This window comes from Callorhinchus milii, unplaced genomic scaffold (assembly GCF_018977255.1).
Source record: "Callorhinchus milii isolate IMCB2004 unplaced genomic scaffold, IMCB_Cmil_1.0 Scaffold2, whole genome shotgun sequence".
NCBI lineage: Eukaryota > Metazoa > Chordata > Chondrichthyes > Chimaeriformes > Callorhinchidae > Callorhinchus > Callorhinchus milii.
In genome coordinates this window covers 45187684-45214500 of record NW_024704743.1, presented here as the reverse complement: position 1 = coordinate 45214500, position 26817 = coordinate 45187684, and the positions used below count along the sequence as shown (strand labels likewise).

Below are 26817 nucleotides of genomic sequence, written 5' to 3'. Positions count from 1 at the left end.
GTAATGAGCTGTATGGCTTTAGTTGTATGAGTCACCAACCAGTATTCTCCATGGGGGGGAGATAAATGGGATCTCCTTGAAGCTGAGCTGGCTCCAAGGAGAGCCTCTCAGTGCATTGCTTGCCAACTGAATGCTGGAATTGAGTCATCGCTCTGTGATGGTCTTGGTAGTCCAGTTCCTGAGCCAATCGGCCTGGTGTACTGTTTAAGGCACTGCTGATGACAGACCAGCCAGCCTGACTTGTCAGTAGGCCTCAGAGAGGCAGATGATATCCCATATCGGGAGCAAGTAAATGTTAAAAAGAAGAGGACAATTTAGCTGAGCTGAGGCGAGTGCGGACCAATAGATTTTGACACAGTCCAGCCAGGTCTGGCGGTGAACCGTAAAATTGGAATTGAGCCAGATGCGTTCAATGGCAAGCGCCTGTGACTTGAGGGAGCAGAGGTGATTGGTATAGCAAGAGAACTTGTGGGAGTAGGAGTCCTGCAGGAGGTGATGGGGGTAAGGGTGTTGAGAGTAGGAGACAGGGAGTTGTGGAGGAGAGTCATTGAGGAAGTAAGGTTGTTACGGGAGGAGGTGCAGGGGTTCGGTTAACTGAAGGGTGGCAGAGGTGGGGGGGGGTGCAATTGTTTCCCAGGGGCAGTAAGAGATAGAAGTGGGTTAGGTGCCAGGGAGTGCGATGGAAGAGTTAAGGGAGATGAAATAGTGATCCTCAAAATTGAGGTCTTGTCTGTCTGTTCAGGTGGATACTAAAGACCCCATGATAAAATTGGTCATTCAATTCATGGCTGTTTGTTGGACATTGCTGTGTGCAAAATTGGCTACTATGTTTGACTATAAAATATATAATCATTACACTTCATAGTATATATTCTATGAAGCATTTTGAGATATCTGAGTGAAGAGTGTTCTATCAATTGCAATTAGTCTTTTAAACCTCTATGAATTTGGGAGAATTGAAAACTAGGAATGTGATGCCATTTTTCAGGAAGAAAGGAAGGGAAAAAACAATAACAAAACAACAGTGATTTTGAATCAGTAACAGGAACGGGAAAATGATTAGAATTCATTACTGATCTTATCTAGCACCTCCCTCCCTCTCTGTACCCCAGTCCTCTGCCTGCCCCCTTTGCTCATGTGACATAGGCTTGCTGTACATCCCGTAACTCCTCCATACCAACATCGATGGCCAGACTAATTATCTACACTTCAACCACTACATCCCTACCCTCTGGAATATCCTGTCTCAAATTCTCCACCTTGACCCCTTTATATATTTAAATCTCACAAGACCTACCTCTTTGATGTTGCCTATGGTAACTTCCCTCTCACCTTTGCCTGTCATCCAACCCCGCCACTATGCAACGCTCCATGATGCTATCCTGCATGGAGTGCTACTTAACTACAGTTGTTGTTGGGACAAATTAAGTTTGAATAACTATAAACTGATTAGGGAAAATAGGACATGTCTGACTAACTTAAGTTCTTTGACAGAGCCACAGTTGAAGATATAGAAGTCATTTACAAAAGTCACAATGTGTCATGGATAGGAAATTGATTGGGAGGTAGAGAGTTGAGATAGAAGGTACATTGTCTTAGGAGGCAGTGATGCAGAAACAAGTAGGTAAAGAATTGTACAAGACCTTTCTCAAGCCACAGTTAGAGTATTATGGATTGTTTTAAGTATTCCATTCAGGAACAATATAAAAGCATTGGAAAAAATGCAGCATAGGTTCAACTAACTAGCTCTCTTGGTTCCACCCACCTGGTTGCTCTCTCTCTTTCACTCCCTCCTTTTCTCAATCCCTGCACCCCCTTACACTCTCGGCTCCGCATGCCCTCTCTCGCTCTGCTCTTCTTTTTCTGATTCTAATTGTAGGTTTCTGTAGATTTCGTATAAGAATGAAATTCACAGTCCGATTGACCGGATCAAGTCTTTAGCAACTGTATGGGGAACCAAATCAAGATTTTTTTTGTATTGTTATCACTTCCTATTATCTTGCCACTTCCACCCTAGAGCATAATCCGTGGATGAGATGGAGGGAGGGGAAAGCTCAAGCGAGGCTCAGATAAATGGATATGTGGATAAGTAGGGTGCAGATATCTGACTTTCTGCACTAGATTATTTATTATTATTAAGACATTTACAGAGGTTCAGACACGAATAAAACAAACTGAATAGTATATACTAACTTCATGAACCATGGACAAGACTCAAGCTTAGCCTAAACGAGCTCACCAGGAATGGGAACATTTTACCTTCATGGCACACAACATTGCTGGCTGAGGTTAGCAGGAGGGGGAAGTGAAGTACGCTAAACAAATGTCGTTTTCATGCCTTTTACATTCCTGAACTGTTAGCGATTTAAAGACCGAATAAAATAACTAGCTTCAGACGTATGTAACATCAAAAAGTGTGAAAATCTGATGAGTTACAAGATATCCATGGTAACTAGTTATCAGAGGATCATAATTAACATTAATCAAATCAGATTAATCTACTATTGCAGTTGACCTAACCTTATTTGGAGTACTGTGTTTTCCACATAGGAAGTATACTTGGTCCATGATTTTGTAGCCTTGGAAGGAAATTCACCAACAGGATGAAGGGACATAGCCATGATTCAAAACTGGTTAAACATGGGTTAAGTTTTCTACAGCTCAGATTGAGGTGTTTTAAAACAATGAAGATGATTGACAAATTGACTTTTTCCTCTGGTAGATAAATCCAGACTGAGGGAACAAATCTTTAAAAAAAAATTAGCGCTGGTATTTAAAAATGAAAAAAGGAAACATTGCTTCCCATAAAGGGCTGTGTGAATATGGAATTTCCATAAATGTCATAAACAAGTAAATTAGGCAGAGAGATGGCAGATGAAATTTAATTTAAAAAAGTGTAAGGTTAGATATTTTGGAAGGAAGAATAAGGTGATTTATATGCTAAATTGTAACATTTTAAAAGGTGTAGAATATCAGGTATGTTAAATACATACATCTTTAAAGATGGCGAGGGAAGTGATCAAAGCTGTGGAAAAGCAAATGGCATCCTGCCATTAATAATGGCAAAAAGAATATAAAACCAAATAAGTGATGGTTAACTTATATAATTGTTAGACAGCTAGAGAATTGCATTCAGGGAGAGGACATGGTAAATGGGACTTAATAGTTGTTCTTTCAAAGAACACAACCATAATTGGGTCGAATGGCTGCTTTCTATGCTGTAAAGTTCTACAGTTATAATGCAGATTTATCAAAGTGTTTAAAAGGGAGATGGATAGATTCTTGAAAAGTGAGGAGATAATTAAGGGATATGGAGAAAGTGCAGGGAAAACAGCTTTTTTTTTAAAAAAAGAGGAAATACCTGCGATGATCTAATAAAATGGATCAGCAATCTCTACTGGCCAAATTATCTATTCCTGTTCTTATGTTGTTTCATTAGCACTTAACTGTAATATTGTTTTGTAGTGGTAAACAACAATTGCAACATTTTTTTTTGCAGACTTTGTTCAATAATCAGAAAAATCTTGCAAATAAGGAAGAAATCAATTCTAAAAGTGACACTTCAAAGAAGATGTCTGATGCTTCAAAGAAAATGTCTGTGGAAAGAGTGTATCAGAAGAAAACACAGTTGGAACACATTCTGCTCCGTCCAGATACCTACATTGGATCCATTCAATCTCTAACTCAGGTAAGATATTTTAGGTAGGCTGCTGTGGCGCTTGTTTAAATGAGACATAAATTCTTTTCTGCCTTATTATCCACATTGATTTTAGATGCTGGGGTTCTTAATGGAAGCCTCACAAACATTATATTTATGAATATTGTCAGTGTAAATAATGGTCCCTAAAGTAAACATTTTCAGATTTTGTCCTTTTTTTTTAAACATTGTTGTCTTTTATGTGTAAACAAAACTGAAGCATTGGAAAGAGTTCACCAGTTTTTAGCAGCAAGATAGGTACAGTAAACCTCAATTAAGACATAACAGTTGCAACCATACATTTAATATGACTGATACAGAGTAGCAGTTATGTCAAACTTGCATAAGTCTTATCATATGTGACTTCTGTAAAGTTACATATAAGTCAGATTTCATATGACTTACACATAATAAATTACAAGAACCGAACTCGCTGACATTAAGGCATGGTTTCAAAATGGAAATTTTCAGGCCAATCATTTTCCGGAGCAACCACTTTCATATACTTTTCAACCTGTTTTATAACCCGTAAATGTTTTATTTGAATGTTGCCTCACCAGATTTTATTGTATTTTTCTTGCAGTTGATCCAAACGTGTGAATTATTTAAGAGTTGAAGGGGGATGTTAAGAGTTCACTTAATTGTCTCAGTTATAAAAGGAGATGCGTGTAGCCTAATACTTTACACAGCTGTAAAACCTGAAAACAGGCAAATAGGTACAGCACTGCTCTTGTAGCCACGAGGCTGTTCTCCAGTCATGACATTAATGGGCAGAGTTCCCTTTCATAATATAGGAGTGTTCTGTTTAAGGTAGGGCTGGGAAACGACAGCCGGTAAGTTTGGTAGGGGCAACTGCTGAAGAATTGCTACAAGTTACACGGTTGTTAATATGACTGGCGCATTTAAAGTTAAGTGGATTTAATAGGAAATTAAACTGGGCTTGTGCAGATGCACAACTTAGGCGATTATATGATTTATATAGATCAGACTATTGGATCTTAAGTGGATAAACTAAATTATAAATACGTTTGTTTTCTTTATTCTCTGTAAATTCAGGTAGATGTAGAAAGTTAATTGCATCTCAAGAAGAACTGTGAAACAACCTTTCTAACAAAAGGACACGGCACATCAGATTTTCTTATGTACTTAGTGTTTTCTGCTCCATATAGCAAATTTGTTATTGAGGGTTATTTACCATCTCATAACTTTTCCAAATTTCCAAACTCCTGATAATAAATCACTGGCTTATATCATCAAATGGTTTATGTCACCATGTTGTCAATATCCTGGCTGTTTCCCATGTAAAGTGTGAATAAGGGACTCTGCTATATTCATCACACAACTTATAACGTTAAAGTATCAGAATTTAGATATTCCCATTATTGGATATATCTTCAAAGTGCACTGCACTGCGGAAAAATATTGCCAAGCTTTTCACATCTGTGCCAGGACCTGAAGTGAACTTCTCGCAAATAGTGGCCTGCGCCCTGAATGTACGGAGACACTGAAGCCCACTGGGAATTGCAGTTCACCCATTATCCTTCCGAGGGGACAGACCCAGATCCGGGAGCTGAGCTGGCTACAAGGTGACATGTGTGGCAAGCAATGTCAGAATGGAGTCAATCCTCTGTGGTGGCATTGTTAGTCTAGTTTCTGAGCCAAGCAGGTCACCAGATGTCAATCGCAAGGATTATATTATAAGTAAGGTGTATTCAAGGGAGAGAGTCCACATTCCAGACACAGAAATTTCTATTCGTAGGCGGCATAATTTGTGAAACTCTATCTGGTTTGGATACTCTTCAGCAAGGTTACAGATTCATGCATGTGTCAGACTCCTAGCTGACTTAACAAAAATCTACATAGAATGCATGTCTACTGTTTAGTTTCACAGTTAATCCAACTGATGAATTCAGTGCAGGTTTATTTAAAGCATTGATAAAATTGTTTTTTTGACTAAATGGAAGCAGAAGGATTCAGGCTCAAGATTTTGTATGAGACAGGAAAGTACCTTAGATTTAAGCAAATCAGTACCCTAGTTGTAGATTTGTAATGTTCATTAATAAAACTTTTCTAATGTGAAATTGGTGATCAATCCAAAGTTTATGATTGTAAAATTTAATGTAAAAGGTACACTAATAATTTTATTCTTGGTTAATGTTCAGTATGAAGGATGACAATGGCTCAGTCTATTGAGGCCACCTGGGTCTGTCCCCGCTTGTTTTAAAGAATATTAAATGAAATTGCAATATCCATAGAAATTATTATTCTTTCTTCACTTTATATTTTCCTCACACTGTCAACTTGGGATATGTTTCAGAAGTAGAGGAAGATAACAAAGGGGTGGTATAACTTAAGATTTTATTTTGATTTTGGGTTACTTTGCAACCTCCCCCCCAAATTCTAGCACTTGTTTTAGAGAATGTCCAAATAGTGAACAGTAATTGCAGTAATAATAATAATAATCCTTTTGATATAGCGCCTGATCACGTCTTCAAGATGTCTCAAAGCGCTTCACAGAATATACTGTAAAGTGAATTGACTGTATATTTTGTGGGCAGCCAAATGCGCACAACAAGACAACAACACAACAAGATTCCATTTATAGAGCGCCTTTCACGTTGGGAGGACGTCCCAAAGCGCTGGACAGTTGGGTCAGGACCCGAGCAGGGGGGAAATGGTCAGGGTGAGGGGAGGGAAGGGAGGGAGCGAGGAGGGGGTAGAGAGTCGAGAGGGGAGCTGAAGGCACGGTCAAAGAGAAAGGTCTTGAGACCGGCCTTGAAGGAGGAAAGGGAGGAGGCGGCGAAGGCACTGGGGGATGGAGTTCCAGAGCTGAGAGGCTGAAGGCCCGACCACCGATGGTAGGGCAGTTGGGGCGGGGGATGTGGAGCAGACCGGAGCCAGAGGAACGGAGGGTACGGCAGGTAGGTAGGGGGATAGTAGGTTGGAGAGGTAGGAGGGAGCAAGGCCGTGAATGGCCTTGTAGGTGAGGATGAGGATCTTGAAATCAATCCTCTGGGGGATGGGGAGCCAGTGGAGGCGAGCGAGGGTGGGAGTGATGTGGTGGCGAAGCCTGGTGCGGGACAGTACACGAGCTGCAGAGTTCTGAATGACCTGCAGCTTGTGGAGGGAGGTGGCGGGAAGGCCGACGAGGAGAGAGTTCCCATAGTCCAGCCTTGAGGTGACAAAGGCGTGGACCAGGGTTTCAGCCGCGTGAGGGGTGAGGTAGTGCCGTAGTCTGGCGATGTTTTGGAGGTGATGGAAGGCAGTGCCAGTTGTGTCGCGAATGTGAGGGAGAAAGGACAGCTCAGGGTCGAACAGAACGCCGAGGTTCCGCACAGCAGTGTCCCACAAACAGTCATGGATTACGTGACCAAATTATTACTTTTTTTTAAGGAATTCTTATCCCAGGAAAAGCGATCCACCAATCGACTAACAACCGGGTTCCTATTTACAGCTAGGTAAACAGGCATGTGGAGTAAGAAACTTGCCCAACATTTCGCCCTGAATATAGAAGATCTATAACTGCTACTATAGTTTTAGCTTGTAGAGTGTGGGGGAAGAGACGTTGTCAGAGGAAAGCAACATGGAGAAAGTGGCCACTTCGGAAGTTAAATAGACAATGGAAATAGTTAGTAAACATAAAAAATCAAATAATAAAATGTGTACTTTCTTTTCAGCCAATGTGGGTTTATGATGAAGATGTGGGTATGAACCTCAGAGATGTTACCTATGTTCCAGGCCTGTACAAAATATTTGATGAAATTCTCGGTAAGTTTTCTGTATGGTGCTAATATCCTGAAAATAATGTATAAAATAAATAACCATAAAAGATATAGACCAATTCAGCAGAATGGAGATGGATTTTAACAGACATTTATTGCAATTTTTCGTCACTCAATGGGAAAGGACATGTATCCGAACTGTAGGCAGAAAGATCGTGGCAGTGCTCTCACATGGAATACATGGAACTCTATTTGGTTTGCATACTCTTTAGGAATGGTGATGGATACTCTTAAGCCGGGTGTCTGACATGTGGCTTTCCCCATTTATCAGACTCCTGGCTGACCCCCCCAAAAATTGGATAAAATGTTTCAATTCTTTTTCAGTTAATGCAGCTGACAACAAGCAGAGGGACAAGAATATGACGTGTATCAAAATTTCAATTGATGTGTAAGTATTTGAACAAGTGTGCAAGGCTTTTGCAGTTCATATTAATTATTTACTGAAACTTGTCAAATGACCTTGTGAAGATTGTATAGGCCAAAACGTTTTGATGTCAGACACCCAGCTGACCCCCAAAAAAAGTCCATTCATTTGCTGACTTGTAACTGATCAGTTGCTATGTTCTGTAATGGCTACTTTCCTTTCAGCAAATTAAATATTTACAAATTCTTAGTTTTAAATATATTAATGTCTTAACAAAGATTTGTCTGTTTTTCAGTGATTCCAATATCATTAGCATTTGGAACAATGGGAAGGGTATTCCAGTGGTGGAACATAAAGTAGAAAAGGTATTCGTGCCTGCTTTGATATTTGGGCAGCTTTTAACATCCAGTAACTATGATGATGAAGAAAAGAAAGTTACAGGTAAAAACTTATTGCAGCGATATTTTGTGTTGAATGTTAATTTCAGTCTGATGTTTGATGCCTACAATTTTATTTGTTTGTGAAGGAAAGCTGTGATACTTATTGTTTTTCAGGGGGAAGAAATGGATATGGTGCTAAACTCTGCAACATATTCAGCACCAGGTTTACAGTTGAAACTGCTTGCAAGGAGTATAAAAGCAGCTTTAAACAGGTAAATCAGCTCCCTGAACATTGTTGTAGAATTTCCTACAGTCCTCATCCACTCTAAAGAGCTTTGGATTGTATCAATAATTGCATTTAACATAATGCCTTATCACAATGAATGTTTCAAAGTGTTTAAAAAAAAGTATAGTGAGTGTTATCTAGGGAAACACAGCAGCTAATTTGCACTAACAATGTCCCATAAAGTTTTGAGATAAATAGCCAATTAATTTTTTTAGGGTGAATTTGAATAGGGGAAGACTATTGTCCAGAACACATTTATCATTTATGAAAGGAAAAAGGAAATGGCAAAAATTAGAGGGAGAAAAGAGTTCAGAATTCACCTGAAGACAGGCAGAAAAACAATGGACAGACACCGAGCTATGTGCTTTGTAGGTTCCTCACAGCAAGTTCCCTCTTTCCCCCGTGAGAAACTTTATGGCCTTCATCCCCCCTCCTCCCTGCTTCTGTGATCTCCCGACTGTTCCCTTTGTTCAGCAAACACCGCCTTGCTTCGTGTCCCTCCACCCACCTGTCCCACCATCGCTATTTTGCCCCCCGATGTCTGAAGCTCCATTTCTGGAGTCGCTCTGACTCTCTCTCTCCCTCCCTTCTTTCAAAGCACTTCAAAACCTAACTGTTATACTGCATTTCACCTAAATCTTTCAGTCATTTTTTTCCCCTCCCACCTCCCTCAGCTCTCATCTCCAGCTCAGATGGCCAACAGAATGCCAAGAGCTTTGAGATGTCCTTCCTATGTGTAAAAGGCACTGTGTAAATGTTATTAGGTTATGTTTCTGGAAGGGAAAAACAAAAATATTGCTTAAACAGGGCACCTGGCCCTCAGCAGTCAAAAGGTTGGACCACCCTGGTCTAGGCTATGAGATCAAGACCCAACATGGGGCCAGAGCCTGAAACCCTCTGACCTGAAGGCTGGGGTGCCAATTATTGGAACAAAAATGACACCAGTATTGATATTTTTTAGGCAGGTAAAACGTCTATACTTCGGTAGTGTAGATTTGCTGTAAAACCAAATAGTTTAATTTACACTTGCTACATTTATTTCCTCATCTAAACGTAACTTTTAATCCTCAAATTGGGGAAAACATTTATAACCATCTTCCCAATTTACTTTTTTTTAAAAAAAGATAAATATGTCTAAATATTTTAAAGCAGTTGTGAAGTGTTATGGAAATTTTGCATCATACTTGGAATAATTTTTAACTCAATGTTTTATTTTCAGCAATTAATCAAAACAGACTGAATAATATTTTATCAACATACCCATATTCATAGCTATCCCTGAAATCAATGTTAAGAATTTATTTTTACACTGAGTTTTGTGTTACAGGCACATCCCATCTTATTTTATTTCTATGGAACATTTAGTTTGAGGCACTTTGAGTATTTGTAGAGAACCTATTCTAGATGAGATATCAGAATATTCTACTTGTGAGACTAAAAGGTTTTTCATTATTTACTTATTTTAACAGACGTGGACCAACAACATGAACAAATCCTCAGAATCTAAAATAAAGTTTTTTGATGGTGATGATTATACGTGCATTACATTCCAACCTGATTTAGCAAAATTCAACATGGAGAAATTGGACAAAGATATTGTGGCCCTCATGACTCGAAGAGCCTATGATATAGCTGGATCTTGTAAAGGAGTCAAAGTCATGTTAAATGGAAAGAAACTGCCAGTGAGTTAAATTTAATTTACTTTACTTAAAATGTATAGTTCTATTGGAATATCCAGTTAGGTAGTTTCATGCTCTTGACTTCTAAAATGTTCTAAGAACTTGAATCTTTTTAGTGTGCTCACATTAATGTTCTCTATTTTCTCACAAGTTTCATATTTAAAAGCATCTCTTTGCACTTTCCTTGACTGGTCAAGACCGACCTCAACAATTGCGATATTAGGATCAGACAGGAATAGGTGCCCAAGAGCAGCCCAAAATTGTCTGGCTCTTTGACTTTCCATATGTTGCGAAAGTACCTGGGAGCTTACTGGGGAATGGGGTGTGAGGGTGGGTGGGTGAGGAGGAGGAGAATAAGGACATTTGGGACTAGAGCTGTATTCTACCAATCGGTGTGTTGCCAAAGTGACTTTATCCTAATTTGAAAGGAGTTTGAAAGGGGAAATATGATAATCTTGCCTGTATGAATCACACTTTAACTGATTGCATAGTGGAGAAAGGAAAAGTAGGTCTGATTTTCAAATCAGATGGCTGGTGAGTGACGCATTGTGACTGACAAAGAGCTGAAATGGGGCTTATGAACTTAAAAAAAAATGTCTGAAATTTTATGCTGAACTATTATTTTCCCCAATTACTATTGAATTAACTATTAGTAAAGCAGATTGGCCGGCCCGACCCAACCCCTCCTTCCTGGCATGCTTCGTGTTCCCCGCCCCACCATCAATGGCGTATCTGGCCCTAATCTCCAAAACTCTTCGACTTGCCCCTTCCCTTGCCTCCTTCAAGGTCCTCAAGACTGCTTCCAACCTACTTTCCTCTTTTGCTGTGTTTCGAATGGAATACCACTTTGTTCCTGGAGGGATGCATCCTGCTTACTTGATTCTGGAGAATATTAGACAGGTTGGCAAGAGCCAAGGCTTGGGAACCTCAGAGTATGGGTACTGCTGGAGTTTAACCGGCTAATTCAGTAATCATTTATTGTGAAGCATTTATCTATGATTGATCAGTATACAAGTCTATTGTAATCTGTATTTTTCAGTTTTTTTTTCATAATTTTGACATTGTATACAAGGAAAATCTCTTATGAATTGATACCCGATTCCATATCTTCTAGGATTGATGTTAGATTGATTAAATAATGTTTTATGTTTAGCTGTAACGGCCCAATCTAAAAATAAGTTACGCAGCCCCAACCGAGTTCCTGCTAGCTACTGTTCCACAGCACAAAAGTGCCTGTAATTAGGCACTAATTGACTGTCCTGCTGAGAGTTAGTTGATATATGAAATGGAAAGTTCACATGGGTGCTGTGTGTGTTTGGGAAAAGGAGAAAATGCGCTGTAAAACAGATTAATAGCTTTTTTTCTACATCTGGCCATGGTGTACCATTGCTAAGTTGCCACCAATAAACTATTATTGCCATGTTGCCCAGAAATTAAGGAAATTAATTGCAAAAGAAATGCCTTTACCTGGTACAGTAGAGAAGTTTAGAATGAGTTGACAGAGAGGTCACAAAACATTGGAAGCAACTAGAAAGTAGGAGAAGGAAGAATGAAACCTAAAAGTGTACATTAGTGATGCTGGTGTGTTTGTTGGATAAAGCCTTCTGACTTAAATGTTTTCTTCCTTTCTGTAGGTAAATGGATTTCGAAGTTATGTTGATCTTTATGTGAAAGACAAGTTGGATGAAACTGGTATTGCACTAAAGGTAGTTCACGAGTCAGTGAATGATCGGTGGGAAGTATGCCTCACCATGAGCGAGAAAGGCTTCCAGCAAATCAGCTTTGTAAATAGCATTGCTACCACAAAGGTTCGTATTTAAGAAGTCGAGTAATTTTGTCAAATTAGTTTGTACAATGCTGCTTTTGAAAGCATCAAATATGTTTGCTTTCTAATAGTTTTGAAACTGCTCAATGTGTTCTTGAGGCTTTTTTCCCTTAATCGAGGCATTATGTTTGTTAGATATTATACTCTACAGTTTGTATTTCAAATTATGAGCATTAGGATCTAGAATTTTAATGTTAAAAATTTTATTTTCACAGGGTGGTAGGCATACTGATTATGTAGTTGATCAGATTGTTAGTAAACTGATTGAAATTGTCAAAAAGAAAAATAAAGCTGGAGTGTCAGTGAAGCCGTTTCAGGTAAGGTTTTAATAGAATTTTGCATTAACTTTATATGCAGAAGTTTTAATAATTTGAAGGAGAAATAACCATAAATATTATTCTACACAGGTAAAAAATCATTTGTGGGTCTTTGTCAATTCTCTAATTGAAAACCCAACATTTGATTCTCAAACAAAGGAAAACATGACTCTTCAAACCAAGAGCTTCGGATCCAAATGTGCTCTCTCAGAGAAATTCATCAAAGCGGTTAGTATATCGATGGTGCAAATGCTTCAATATTGTAAATAAATTTGTACATCAAAAGTTATTCATATTTTTTTAAAAAACGAAACGTTAATTCAACTGGAAAACCATTGTCACTGTTTCAGATTTTTCAGTTACCCAGGGTTTCAGTGTTTGGTTCCTGAACATTTCTTATTGTTCATTAAATAAGTAGATCAATTTAGATTCTAAAGTATAGCTAATAGTTTCAACCATATTTATCCTCCCAACTATCAGTCCTTCCTTACTATCCAATGCGTTGCTGCCTGGAACTCGTTGCTGACACTCAACTTTGCTCCCACCTTTCCCTCCATTACCTGCTTGAGCTCCTCCAGTCCAGCTTTTGTTGACAGTTAACGGCACTCAGAGAGCTGTGGTGAAAGTCACCAATGATGTTCACCCTCTGCAACCAGGGTTCCTTCTGCTTCCTTGACATTTCTGACACTTGGCTCCTCCTCTGTTACCCCTCTGTTGGACCGCACTCATCTGGTTCTAATCGTCGCCTCCACATTGTCATCTAAAAGATACTCCTCCCATCCCCTGTTGAGTATGTTGGGTTTCTATCCTTGGCCCCCTTATTTTCCTCCTCTACATGCTGTCTCTTGATAATATCATCCTTAGACGTACGGTTAACTTTCACTTAACATTCCATGTGAATGTAGCAATTACTGCTCTTGATTTCAGGTCCATTGATCGGTCAGCTTGCCAATCAGTGGTCAAGGCATAAATTTTTTTTTTTTTTGGTGGTGGGTGTCAGATGTGGCAGAAATCCCCTTTGCTTAAGAATATCCAAATCACTTTGCTTAAGAATATCCGAACCAAGCAATTCCATGAATCCTACCTATACATGGAAAATTCCCGAGATATTTATTGAAATGGAAAGCCCACTCTCCTTGGAGGGATGCATCCTGCTTACCGAATTGCAGAGTATTAGGGTGCATGCTAGAAAGAGCCAAGCTTTAGGGACCCCAGAATGTGCATTGGGTATGGCTGGAGTCTTAACTAACTAAAATTCCCATTGAGTTTCTCATTGAGAGCACTGCCTGGCAAGCTTTCCTGCTGCTTGTCCAGCTAGGCCACCCTGCCTGTTACAGGGTTAACATGAGCTGAGTGAGAAGAGTCCTTGCCCCCAGTCTGCCATTCCAAGTTTTGCTGATAAGCCAGCCTGGCTGGGCTATCGTCAGCTCTGGAATACAGCAGACCCACCTAGCTCAGGAAATGAATGACAGAGATCGACCGCCACAGAGGGCTGGCTTGATTCTGACATTCCATTGCCAAACATGTCACCTTGTATTCAGTTCAGCTGCAAGGAGACTCTACTTGCCTTCCCTGACACCAGAAATTAAGGCCTAGATGAGCTTCAGCTTCATGCAGCTCAATATGAGAAGACTGAAGTCATCCTCCTCGGATCCCTTCAATATTTCCTTACTCTGGCTCTGGCCTCCTCGATCTGTCTCAAACTCACCGAACCAGTGTTCAACTTCGGCATCCGATTCAATTCTCTGCACATTGCCCACCTCTGCTCCTATTTCTCATCAAATGTTGGCTTAACCCTTCATCATTCTTTTGTTATCTCCTAACCTCTGGATCTCCCTAGCTCTACTAATCTTCTTGCCCCTCTCAGTTTGTCTTTAAATCACATCCAAAAACCTACTGTTTTAACAAAAAAATTACATTTGTATAATGTCTTTCACGTTGGGAGGATGTCCCAAGGCGCTGGACAATCAATCTTTCGGACCTGAGCTGGGAATTGGAAAGTGTGGTGGGCAGAGGGGGAAGGAGGGTGATCGAAGGCACAGTCGAAGAGGAGGGTCTTGAGATGCGTTTTGAAGGAGGCAAGGGAGGGGGCAAGGCAGAGAGACTGTGGGATGAAGCTTCAGAGGGTGAGGGGAGGAGTTAGATATTTGAAAAGGAGGGAACCAGGAGGGAGCCCTGAGAAACTTTGCACGAGACAGTGTGGGGGCTAGAGGAGAAACTGTTTGTGGAGCTGAAGTGGAGATGGTGTGAGAGGTAGGATCTGAACCCTGGACAGAACCATGAAGGTTGAGGTGAGAGGAGAGGCAGTGGAGGAGGATAGAGTGATCAACGGTATTGAAGGCAGCAGAGAGCTCAAGGAGGACAAGGAGGCAGAAGGAGCTCTGGTCGCAGATGGACAGAACGTCATTTGTCACTTTGACCAAAGCTGTTTCTGTTCTGTGGGCGCCATGGAAACCTGACAGAAGGTGTTGTGAAGGGAGTGGCAGGAGAGGAAGGAACAAAGCTGGAAAGCTATGACTTGTTCCAGGACCTTGGAAAGGAAAGGGAGGTTGGAAATGGGACAGTAATTTGAGAGCAGGAATGGGTCCAGGGAGGGTTTCTTTTAAGGATAGGAGTGATGACGGCCATTTTTAAAGGGGTGGGAACGGTGCTAGTGGATAGGGAGAGGTTTATGATGTCTGAAAAGAGGGGCAAGGAGGTGGAGCTGGGAAGTTAGTAGAGGATGGGAATGGGGTCGAGGGAGCAGGTGGTCTGTTTCATTTGGGTTATAGTGGTGAGAGAGGAGGGGAGACCGGTTTGAATGTGTGGCATGAGGGATGGGTCGGGGCCGGGTTGTTAGGGGGAGATGGGGTAATAGACGAAGGGCAGAGGCAGCTGAGCGGTTCCCCACACTTATGATCCCCTCCCTTCTCTCTTGTTTGGTGTGTGACCTCGTCATTGTGAAGATCTCCATGATGATATCCTCCATGATGGGTGCTATATAAATGTAAATTATCAATTTTGTGTACATAGTTTAAGGTTGATTTTAAAAAAGGGAAATGTATTTGGTTCTTTCAGGCAACTAACTGCGGCATTGTTGAGAGTATACTGAATTGGGTTAAATTCAAGGCCCAAACTCAGCTCAACAAGAAGTGTTCCTCAGTAAAGCACAGCAAAATTAAAGGCATTCCAAAACTGGATGATGCCAATGATGCAGGTATAGTAGTATTTTTCTTATGTTTATTGGAGTAACTAGAGGTGATTAAAATGTGACTGTTTGATTAAAATCAAATTCAAGTGTTGTAAAATGTTTAATTGTGGTTACTTACTTACTTACTTACTCCTGCTTCCTCCCATAAATTTCTGATGGCATTGGGGTGTGCTGGTGTATGGTCTTAAGCATGGACACATAGTTGCAGTGTGCATTTAGTATCTTCTCAAGTGACCATTCTTCATCTAGTTCTAAATTTTGTGTGTGTGTTTGTGCGCGCAGAGGCTAATGGGCTTGCTGTTTTCCTATTTTATTTGCTAAAAATTGGTATTTGTTTTTTCTGATTTTCTCAAAATATAGGAAAATTAATTCCCATGGTTATATGTCTTTACCTTTTTAAATCATATTTTAAATTATAGAAATGGCCAACTTTGGGGCTATAAGGTCGCCACTGATGTTGCTTCTTGCATGCTACTCATACTATGGTATGTGTAGGATGTTACGATGGAACCTTGATGCACTGTGTAGTCACACATGACCCAAAAGCTGGCATTTTTATAGTCGAAGCTTGCTAAAAATCGAAGAATCACAAGAAAAAGCAAAATAAATGCCTGTTATCCATTTTTTCCCCCAATCATGTAAGTCTGTCATGTACAATGAGGAGGACGAAGGGGTAGTCTGATTCTTTTTTTCTTCTGATGACCATATACTTTCTAGCAGATTCAGTGGGAAATGATTAGGGTTGGGAGTCTTTGCTATTTATTTATCCAATGCCCTCCCTCATCCATAATGCAGGGTCCTGAGATCTACTGTAGTCCTTGTAATGCTACCCTGCCTGAGATGAGCTAACATGCCATTGCCCTGGGATTGAACCTGGGATTTTTCTGTCTATATGACTCAATTTTAAACTGGGTAGTTATTTTACCAACTGAGCTATTGGATGAATAGTCAGATGTGTAGGATTGGAGTAAGTCCATTTTTCAGAAATTGATTTTTTAAAAAAAATCTCATCCAACTAATTGAATCGATAATTTTTTATTAGAATTTTGATGCATAGTTTACTTAAGTTGCATGAAATGTACATCTCTCATACAGGTGGCAGACATTCTTCAGAATGCACATTAATTCTGACTGAAGGGGATTCAGCCAAATCTTTGGCTGTGTCAGGTCTAGGTGTCATTGGGCGCGATCGATATGGTGTGTTCCCACTCAGGGGTAAAATTCTCAATGTTCGAGAAGCATCACACAAGCAGGTATGACTTTTTACAGTTTAATGGAATATAACCATCTATATTTGGCTTCTCTTTCACGTAGTTTCATTTAAGGATGTTTTTGTAAGACACTGTTCTGTGAATAAGGAAGTCAAGCTGCAATCTCACTGGGATTGTTCTGGTCACAATATTAAAATTTAGTTTAAAAGCAAACAATTAAAGGCAGCTTGTTTCCAACAGTAAAGTAATTTGTCATGAGACGCTTAGTTTTATACTTTCTGCTATAAAATTAAATTGGATGGGTTTAGTGAAAAGCACATGTGTAGCATCCATAACCGGTAAGTTTTTAATGTTGCTAGTATTACTGGTAGATCATCCATAAACTTGTCATTGTTTTTTCTAAAGAAATTTTAAGTCCTGTATTTGTATTGCAATGGAAGAAATCAATGTCCTGTCAGAATTATCTTCTACGAATGAATTCAGCTCAAACCTGATTTATACTGTATTTGGTATCCAAATTTGAAAGGTATAATTATCAGATGGTGACATGGTTTCTCACTCCCAATATGTTTCTCTAGTTACAGACATACTGTCTTACCACCATTTGTCAAACTGGATGCAGACATTGTGAAGACAGATCTATCCAATTATTGCTGTAGAGCTGTAAATAATAATAATATGTTAAAGTAGTAAACATTGGAGGGACATAATGTATGAAGAAACAGTCATGCTTGTTTTGTTTCTTAAATTTTGATTAGTTTTAAAACACGAAAATGATCAAAAACAATCTGAATTCACGTTTTTTCTCACCAGGCTCCCATTCCCAGGAGATGGACTTCAAGGTCCTCGTTGTTAGCTTCAAATGCTCCCACAGCCTTGCCCCACATTATCTGTAATTTTCTGTGGTTCTGTTCCCAGTCCTTTTCTTCTTCTCTGCAAACACTGTCCTTTATATCATTCAGGCCACTGAAACTCTTGTTCATGCCTTCATCACCTCCAGGTTCGACTATGCAAACTCCCTGCTTGTCGGCCTTCCCAACTCCTCCCTCCACAGGCTGCAGATAATCCAGAACTCTGCAGCCCGTGTCCTCTCCTGCACCAAACTCTATGATCCCATCTCCCCCATTCTCTCTCAACTCCACTGGCTCCCTATCTTTCAGAGGATCCAGTTCAAAATCCTGGTCCTCACATACAAAGCCCTCCATGGCCTCACCCCTCCCTACCTCTGCGACCTCCTAACCCCCTACCAACCCGCCTGTTCCCTCCACTCAGCCGGCTCTGGCCTGCTCCACGTCCCCCGCCCCACCCGCCCCAACATTGGCAGGAGAGTCTTCAGCCACTCTGCCCCCAATCTCTGGAATTCCATCCCCCAGTCATTCCGCCTCGCCCTCTCCTTAGCCTCCTTCAGGTGCCGCCTCAAGACCCTCCTCTTCGACCATGACATTGGCCACCCCCCTTCCCCTCCCCTCCCTTACCCACCCAACCCCAGCTCGGGTCTGAAATACTGTACTCTGTCCAGCGCCTTGGGACGTCCCCCCGATGTGAAAAGTGCTATATAAAAATGTAATCTTGTTGTTGTAAATGCCAAGCTGTGTTGAGTGAGAAACCAACCAGCAAGGACAAAATTCCTGACACTGATTACAATGTCTCTGACAACATGTTCTTTCACTTTCTTTTTTGTTTTCCTCAAACTAGCCCAGAATACCTCCAAATAAAATAACTAAATTTTTTAAGCTGTATGCTAACTTCCATGTAGAATATATTTTTGGAACCTATCAGATCTAATGGTACTCGTGGAATAATGGATTTGAAAGTGTGGTTTGTGAGACAAACTATTTAGTTTCAGCAGCCTATGTGTATTTAAAAACTTAACTACTTAACTATTACATGATTGCTCAAAATTTAAGATGTAATTAAATGTTTCTGAAGTTGTATCATTTTCATCCAGAAATTAGTGCATTAGTTCAGATGCCCATGTCTGCTTATCCTGCTATAATTTGCATAATAATTCACGAATGGAATTGTTGCAGTGGCTGCTGTAATGGGTACATGTACCCATTGTTTATGTACATATACAAATGCTAGAGTTCAAAGTACTGTACATCTTGTAAAGTTTATACTGCATGCTTGAAAATTGCTTTTTACAAAAAAACATAAAATGTGAATGTCTTTTGTCATATAGATAATGGAGAATGCAGAAATCAACAGTATTATCAAGATAGTTGGTTTGCAGTACAAGAAAAGTTATGATGACGCAGAGTCTCTGAAATCTCTTCGCTATGGGAAGATAATGATCATGACTGACCAGGTTAGAATTTAATTTAAAAATTTAATTTTTTAATTAATTGAAAATTAATTAAAAACACCCCCTATATATCTGATATTCTACCTTACCCATCTATTCTCCCCTCTACTTACTTGGGCTTGTGTACCTTGTCTTCAGATTCTATGCCCATAACCTCTACTCCTCTGCCTTTCCCCCTGTCTTTAAAACTGGCCTTAAAACTTACCTCTTCGAATGTGCAGATCTCACCGAGGACTTACTTTTTCATACCCCATTATAGGGCAAGTTGGGAGTTTATTGACCCCAACTTCTAGTTATAATGAGGCTGTTCTGTATAATGTTTCTGAATGAAAGTATGTGGATTGTTGCTTTGTAGTAATTGCAATTATTTTGATTTCATTTATAAAGTGTGATTGTATTTTTCTCACTTGTAGGCATCTGTTTTTATTTAATATTTGATAAATATCTTTTGGTTTTATTATTTCAGTGCTGGTGACTTCATATCTTTCAACATATTTTAAATGCAAAGCTGAAGTTGGTCGGTTGGTATTAGGCCTCAGATTATATAACTTGAGGTTCAGGGTGTGAAAAAAAGATAATGGCCCAATTACTATTCACCACAAATTGATATTAGAATGAAAGCCCCAGTTGAATCCCTTCTATAGAACAAACAAAGCATTATTTTTGTTATACAATACATATTTATTCAGTGCCTTTCGTGTTGGGAGAATGTCCCAAAGTGCTTAAAAATACTGGCTGAGCACCCGATCTGGGGGTAGGAGCAGAAGGGGTGGGGACGGGAAAGATGACCAAATGATTGGTCTTGAGTTGGACTTTGAACAAGTTGAGGGAGGGAGCGAGTCTGAGGATTCTGGGATAGAATCCCAGAGAGTAGGGACAAAAAGGCTGAAAGCCCACCAGCTCATTTGTAGGGTTGGTGACATGAAGCCCATATCCAGTCCAGTGCAGGGGATGTGCTGCATTGTTGGAGGTGCGGTCCTTCAAATGAGACATTAAACATTAGTCTAACTTTCACATTAGTATGATGTCTCAAAGCACTTTAAAGAGTACACTGTGAAGTATAATGACTGTGTTTGGTGGATGAACATGGCAGCCAGTTTGAGCTCAACAGTGTCCCACAAAAAGTGAATACGCAGTGATCTTCTGGCTCAGGCAAGAGTGATAGTAACTGAGGTAGTCTGACACTAAGGAATATTGTTATCACTTTAGGATGAACTTTGCTTGTACCTTACGAAAGTAGTCATGATAACTCGGCATGTTGCCAGTATAAAGCACTTGGGTGTTGCATTGTACTTAATAATATCCTGTCAGCATGGCTCATTTGGTAAGTAGCTCTCATGCCTCAAAGAGTCGGATGCTTGTGGGTTCAAACTCCACGATAGGACTTAGGTATCACAGTCTAGATTTTTACTCCTATGCAAGTCTGGAGGTAGAATCATAGAAATGTATAACACAGGAGATAACATTTAGCTTTTTGTGAGAAAATCAATAGATTATTTTGTGTAATTTTATTTTCAAGGAAAAGAGTTGCAATCTTTTTTTGTGAAATGGTGCAGCACTAATTCATTGATTGTGGCATCTAAAGTCTAATAGTGATGTATTATAAATAGTTTATGTGATCCTGCATATATTTAAATTTTATAGGATCAGGATGGTTCTCACATCAAAGGTTTATTGATAAATTTCATTCATCACAACTGGCCATCTCTTCTGAGGCATCATTTCTTAGAGGAATTTATTACTCCTATTGTAAAGGTTAGTGAAACTCCAATAACTGCAGCCTTCTTGGAACTATTTTCATTCTTATTGCAGTCGGTTGAATTAAAAGTACAAACCATGAATTTCCTATTTTTTTTCACAAGGCTACCAAAAACAAACAAGAGTTGGCATTCTACAGCATTCCTGAATTTGATGAGTGGAAAAAACATTCAGAAAATATGAAATCTTGGAAAATAAAATACTACAAAGGTTTGTATGATTGAAGCTTAATTCTCAAAATGTGAAAGCATTGGAAGTGGAAGAAATCTTGGCTTTATTTTAATTCAGTAATCAATTTATTTTATGCAGTGGTGCTGTACCCTCGAATTGGAGTTGTTATCTGCCACCAGTTGCAGGTACCCATTAGAGTTAATGTGAAGTAGGAATGGTAAGAAATTTACCTTCAAATTTCTATGAAGTAACAAATGAATTGTGTCTTGCACAGGTTTGGGTACCAGCACAGCAAAAGAGGCAAAGGAATACTTTGCTGATATGGATAAACACCGGATCATGTTTAGGTACGCTGGCCCAGAGGATGATGCTGCAATTACCTTGGTATGTATGTAGTTGTGAATGTGTAACCGTAACATAGAACATCTCAACTTGTTTTATAATGTTTATTTCAGGCATTTTCGTTAAAATATTCTCCAGGAGAGCAAACTTGGTTTAACATTTAAAGCCTAAAATTGAAGAGAATTTTTTTTTATACCTCTTGTAAATCTCAAAATTCTTTTTGTAACTTGCTAAGTGCAGTTTCTCATTTTTGTATTAGCTCTACTACAACAGCATTTTTTGTGCAACAACAACTTGCATTTATATAGCACCCCTCACACAGGATAGCGTCCAGAGCGCTTGACTTGTGCCAGAGCACAGTGCCAAGCTGGGGAGGTGACCATAAGCACGGTCGAAGTGGAAGATCTTTAGGTGCAACCTGAAGATGAAGAAGGAGGGGCAAAGTGGAGGGATTGAGGGAGAGTGTTACAGAGTGCAGATAAAGTACAAAAACAGTCATGAGATGAATAAGTAATTTTATCTGGAGGATTGTTGGCCAGGACACAAGGAGAAACTCCCTTCTCTTCAAATAGTGTCATGGGTTGTTTCATTTGATTGAGTCAGACTGACCAATGGTTTAATGTCTTATCTGAAGAATAGCACCGCTTACATTACATTAATATAGCGCCTTTCCTGTCAGAAAGACATCCCAAGGTGCTGGAGAGTTAAGGTTTTGACTTGAGTGGGAGTTGGAATCAAGAGGGGGGTTGGGAATGTGGCCGAAAGCAAGATCAACTAGGAAAGATGGGATTTGAAGGAAGCAAGATGGAGGGATTCTAGGATGGAGTTCCAGAGGGTGGGGACAGAAAAGCTGAAGGCTGCCCCCTATGGTGGGGGGCAGGGTGGGGAGCATGAAGCAAGCCAGTGCCCCCTGAGGTAGGTATGGTGTTAACAGGTCTCGGAGGTAGGGAAGAGCAAGATGGAGGGCTTTAAAAATGATGTGGATTTTAAACTGTCCTCTGAGGAATGGGGAGTCATTGGAGCCAGGTCAGCCTTGGTCAACCTTTTGACTCGTGAGGTGAGTCAATGTTGACAAGACGGAAGCTATACTCCCGTCAACATCTTCTATCTTGCAGCTCTACCCTCCTCAACCTCCCTGGCCTATCCCTCAGACTTTCCCAATCAGTGCGCAACCTAGGCATCAGGCTCGACCCACAGCTGTCCTGCCTTCCTCACATCCGTTCCATGATCAGGACTACCTTCCTCCAGTTTGCCACATTACCCGCTTCCGATCATACCACAGACCCAGCCGAAACACTCGTCTATGCATTCATCACCTTCTGACTCGACTTTTCAAATGCCCTCTTTGCCGGTCTCACCAGCTCCATCATGCATAGGATCCAGCCAATTCAAAACTGCCGCGCGTATACTCACCTTCACTAAACTCCGTACCCCCTTCACACCAGTTCTAGCCAGGCTCCATTGGCTCCCTATCACCGAACAGATCGATTTCAAGATCCTGACACTCGTTTTCAAATCCCTTCATGCCCTGGCACCTCCCCATCTCTCCGAGGACTGACCTGCTAACCAACAACCCGCTGCCTCCAGTCGACTACCTACAGCCTTCTGCATGTCCCTCGTGCCCTCCATTCCATCATTGGTGGCTGGGCTTTCAGCCACTACACCCTAAAACTCTGAAACACTCTTCCTCTATCTCTCTGCCTTGTGCCTTCCCCATCGCGCCTGAAGACCTTCCTTCCTATTCGACCGTGCCTGCGGTCACCTCCCCCTCCCACCGGCTCGGGGTTACGTCTGCCACTGTCAAGCGTTCTGGGACGCTACCCTGTGTGAAGGGCACTACATAAATGCAAGTTGTTGTTGAGATTGCTAACTGAAGCAATAAACCACTTGTCTTCTTGATATCTGAAACATTGGGTCTTGGCCTCAACCTCCCCCTCATTGATTATCAGATATTGATTACCCACAGTGTTTGAAAGAATAAATGTCTAAAAATACAGAATAAACCAAAATTAATTGTATAGCAAAACTGTAATTCAAAATGAAGACTTTAAATATTTCAGGCTTTCAGTAAAAAGAAGGTGGATGATCGAAAAGAATGGCTGACCAACTTCATGGAAGACAGAAGACAGAGAAGGTTGCATGGGCTGCCAGAGGTTTGTGGTCTTGAATTCCAGTTACTTACTTTTAATATTCTGTTGTGTTTATGACGTGACATTTTTAAAATATGGTTTTACAGCAATTTTTGTATGGAACAGCAACAAAACACTTGACCTACAATGATTTCATCAACAAGGAATTAATCCTTTTCTCAAATTCCGACAATGAAAGATCCATTCCTTCTCTTGTTGACGGTAAGTAGTTGCAACTATGAGTTTTGTTTTGCTTTGTTCTGATTGTTGTAAGAGCTTCATTTTCACTGATGCACTTTCCTGACAATGCATTTTTCACTGTATGTAGTAAAGATCTGAGGTAATTCCATTGTTTTTCATCTGTTAGTACTCAAATACTTATTCTAATATTTTTTAAAAACATTATATATGATAAGTCAATTTGATGAATGAGTGGCAAGTCTATGGAGGAAAGCCTTTTTCTGGGCAGCTTTATTGTCATACCACATTTTTTAATAAACCTTGCATTTGATATAGTGCCTTTCACATTGGAAGGTTGTCTCAAAGCACTGAACAGAATTCATTAAAGTGTAGTGACTGTATTTTGTAGACTAATGCAGCAATCAATTTGGACACCTTAATGTCCCACAAATAGCCATGAAGTGAACGACCAATTTTATTTGGGGGTTATTGGTACCAGGACACCAGGAAAAACTCCCATCACTCTTTGAGTAGTGCCATGGGCCCTTTAATGTCCACCTGAATGGACTGATGAGATCTTGGTTTAACCTCTCATCCGTTGGATGGCATTCCAAGAATGCAACGCATATATCTCTAATATCTTAATACTATATTGGAATGTCAGCCCGGACTTTGCGTTCAAAGTTCTAACTTTGGGCTAGAATCCATAATCTTCTGATTTAGTGGTGAGAGTGTTACCAAATGTGCATAGGGAGTAGAATGGATTTTAATTTCCTTAGGGATTCTGCTTTTTCTTTTCTCCTCCCCCAACCACTCTCTTGTATTGTTCTCTTGTTTGATTTTATCCTGTGCCTTGCACTATTCTAAAGTATGGATAGGGATTGCACTTTTAGGCTTTATTAATAGGTCGACTAACACTTTAAATACTTTTCAGCTATTTTCTCAATCAATTCGAAGTTTTAGTGTAGTAAACCCCTGGCTTACTGGACTCCCGATTATCCGGAATTCGATCCGGGCCCAAAATGGAATTTNAAAAAATAGACAGTCACCACATTCTGCAGTGTATCCGGTGAAGTGCTTTGAGACGTCCTCCCAATAGTGAAAGGCACTAAATCACACGTAAGGATTATTACTAATTTCCAGAATTAGTTAAGCGGGGTGTGCCCATCTGGGGAAGGACCTGGATCCCTCTGTCGCCTGTATCCTTTTCCGTGTCAAACTCCACACCCCAAATACCCCATTGGAGCAAGGCTTCACTGGCTCCCTGCCGTAGAATGAATTGATTTCAAGATCCTCACACTCACCTACAAATCGTTTCATGCCCTTGTACCTTCCTAACTCACTGACTTGTTCACACCCAACTCCTCTACCTGCCCATTTCGCTCAACTTGACTCTGAAACTCCATACCCCAATCCCTCGCCTTGCCCCCTCATTCTCCATCTTCAGATCACACCTGAAGAATTTTCTGTTTGACCATGCCTACAATCGCCTCCCTGGATCGGGATCAAATTCTGCCATTGTTAAGCTCTTTGAAGCGCTATATAAAATGCAAGCTGTTGTTGTTGCTTTGGATACTTCAAAGCATGGCGATGGATTTCTGCATTTGTAAAATACTTGTTAACATTTGTATACGTTTTTGATTTGAGGCTTTAAACCTGGGCAGCGAAAAGTCTTATTTACTTGCTTCAAGAGGAATGATAAACGAGAGGTTAAGGTGGCTCAATTGGCTGGTTCAGTGGCCGAAATGTCAGCCTATCACCATGGTGAGGTAAGCAAAATAATATTTAAAAAAATCTTTGCTACATTTGTGGTTTAAATCAAGATATAAGATGGATGTATATAGATAGAAGCTTTAAATTGGCAAGGATTCTAAATGTGTTGCATTTACTGCTGTCAAGTTTTGCATAGATGTACCCAAGCTTTTCTTATTCCTTTTTGGGATAGAGAGTGCACTTGTATCTAGGTGAGATTAATGTACAAGTCAAGTCTAGAATAATATATATACGTACTGTATTTTATGAGAAAATATATTTCTTTTAAAGGTATGTCTTCCCTTTACTGAGATGTCTAGACCATTTCCATTCATAAGAGAAGGATAACAGACTTCTTATTATCTTCACCAATACTGTGAAGAGGCTTGCAGTATCTTATATTTTCCCGTCTGTGGTGGTGCCTTACAACTATTTGTACCATGATGATGTAGCTGAGATTAATAACTTGTTCAGCGAAATGTGGACTAATTCAGAAAAGGAAGACTGGAGTTCTGTCTTACACTATTATTTATCTTAATACTTTTTTGATATTTTGTGTATTTCAGTAGTGCAATACACTTCTGTGCTATATGACCCACTTCGCCTTTCCCCACCTCTGCAACATTGCTCTGCTCCACCACTGACTCTCACAGCAGGCCGCCAAAATCCTCATCCACGCATTCTTTACATCCAGGCTTGACTACGCAAACTGCTTACTTGTCGGCCTCCCCAACTCCTCCCTCCACAGGCTGCAGATCATTCGCATCAGGCTCCGTGACCCTATCACCCTCATCCTTGCCCGGCTCCACTGGCTCCCCATCACTCAGAAGATACATATCAAGATCCTGGTCCTCGCCCTCAAAGCTCTCCATGACCTCGCTCTCCCCTACCTCTGTGACCTGCTAATCCAATAGCAACCTGTCCGCTCATTTGGCTCCAGCCTGCTTCATGTACCCCGCCTTGCCCGCCCCACCATTGGCTGGCGAACCTTCAGCCTCTTTACCCCCACCCTCTGGAACTCCATCCCACAGTCCCTCTACCTCGCCCCCTCCCTCGTCTCCTTGAAGACCCATTTCAAAACCCTCTTCGACCGTGCCTTTGGTCACCCTCTTACCCCTACCCTCCCCACCCCTCCTGTTCCCAGCCACCAGCTCTGGTGTGGATCCCTGACTGTACAGCCCCTTGGGATGTCCTCTGCCGTGAAATGTGATATACAAATGTAATTTATTGTTGTTGCTATTATTGTGTAAGTGAATTGTCATTTTCTTTCAGCAAGCACTTATGATGACCATTGTAAACCTGGCACAGAATTTTGTAGGAAGTAACAATGTAAGCTTATTGCAGCCCATTGGTCAATTTGGTACCAGACTTCATGGTGGCAAAGATGCTGCTAGCCCTCGTTATATTTTTACAATGTTGAGGTAGGTTGTGAAAAAATAGTTTGTAATA

General features: G+C 40.5%; 1 protein-coding gene across 2 annotated transcripts in view; it reads left to right on the top strand.

Moving 5' to 3' along the window:
• top2b (DNA topoisomerase II beta) overlaps positions 1 to 26817 on the top strand; it is an 84040-nt gene that overhangs the window by 23813 nt on the left and 33410 nt on the right. For both annotated transcript variants that reach the window (XM_007895498.2, XM_007895499.2), the window contains 19 exons: positions 3500 to 3688; positions 7375 to 7465; positions 7804 to 7867; positions 8139 to 8284; positions 8398 to 8495; positions 9979 to 10191; positions 11823 to 11996; positions 12229 to 12330; positions 12421 to 12558; positions 15388 to 15526; positions 16616 to 16773; positions 18914 to 19039; positions 20681 to 20791; positions 20899 to 21004; positions 21240 to 21349; positions 23368 to 23460; positions 23544 to 23658; positions 25264 to 25385; positions 26641 to 26789. In XM_007895498.2, the coding sequence (XP_007893689.1) occupies positions 3500 to 3688; positions 7375 to 7465; positions 7804 to 7867; positions 8139 to 8284; positions 8398 to 8495; positions 9979 to 10191; positions 11823 to 11996; positions 12229 to 12330; positions 12421 to 12558; positions 15388 to 15526; positions 16616 to 16773; positions 18914 to 19039; positions 20681 to 20791; positions 20899 to 21004; positions 21240 to 21349; positions 23368 to 23460; positions 23544 to 23658; positions 25264 to 25385; positions 26641 to 26789 (2444 nt within the window). The remainder of the gene's footprint in view (positions 1 to 3499; positions 3689 to 7374; positions 7466 to 7803; positions 7868 to 8138; positions 8285 to 8397; positions 8496 to 9978; positions 10192 to 11822; positions 11997 to 12228; positions 12331 to 12420; positions 12559 to 15387; positions 15527 to 16615; positions 16774 to 18913; positions 19040 to 20680; positions 20792 to 20898; positions 21005 to 21239; positions 21350 to 23367; positions 23461 to 23543; positions 23659 to 25263; positions 25386 to 26640; positions 26790 to 26817) is intronic.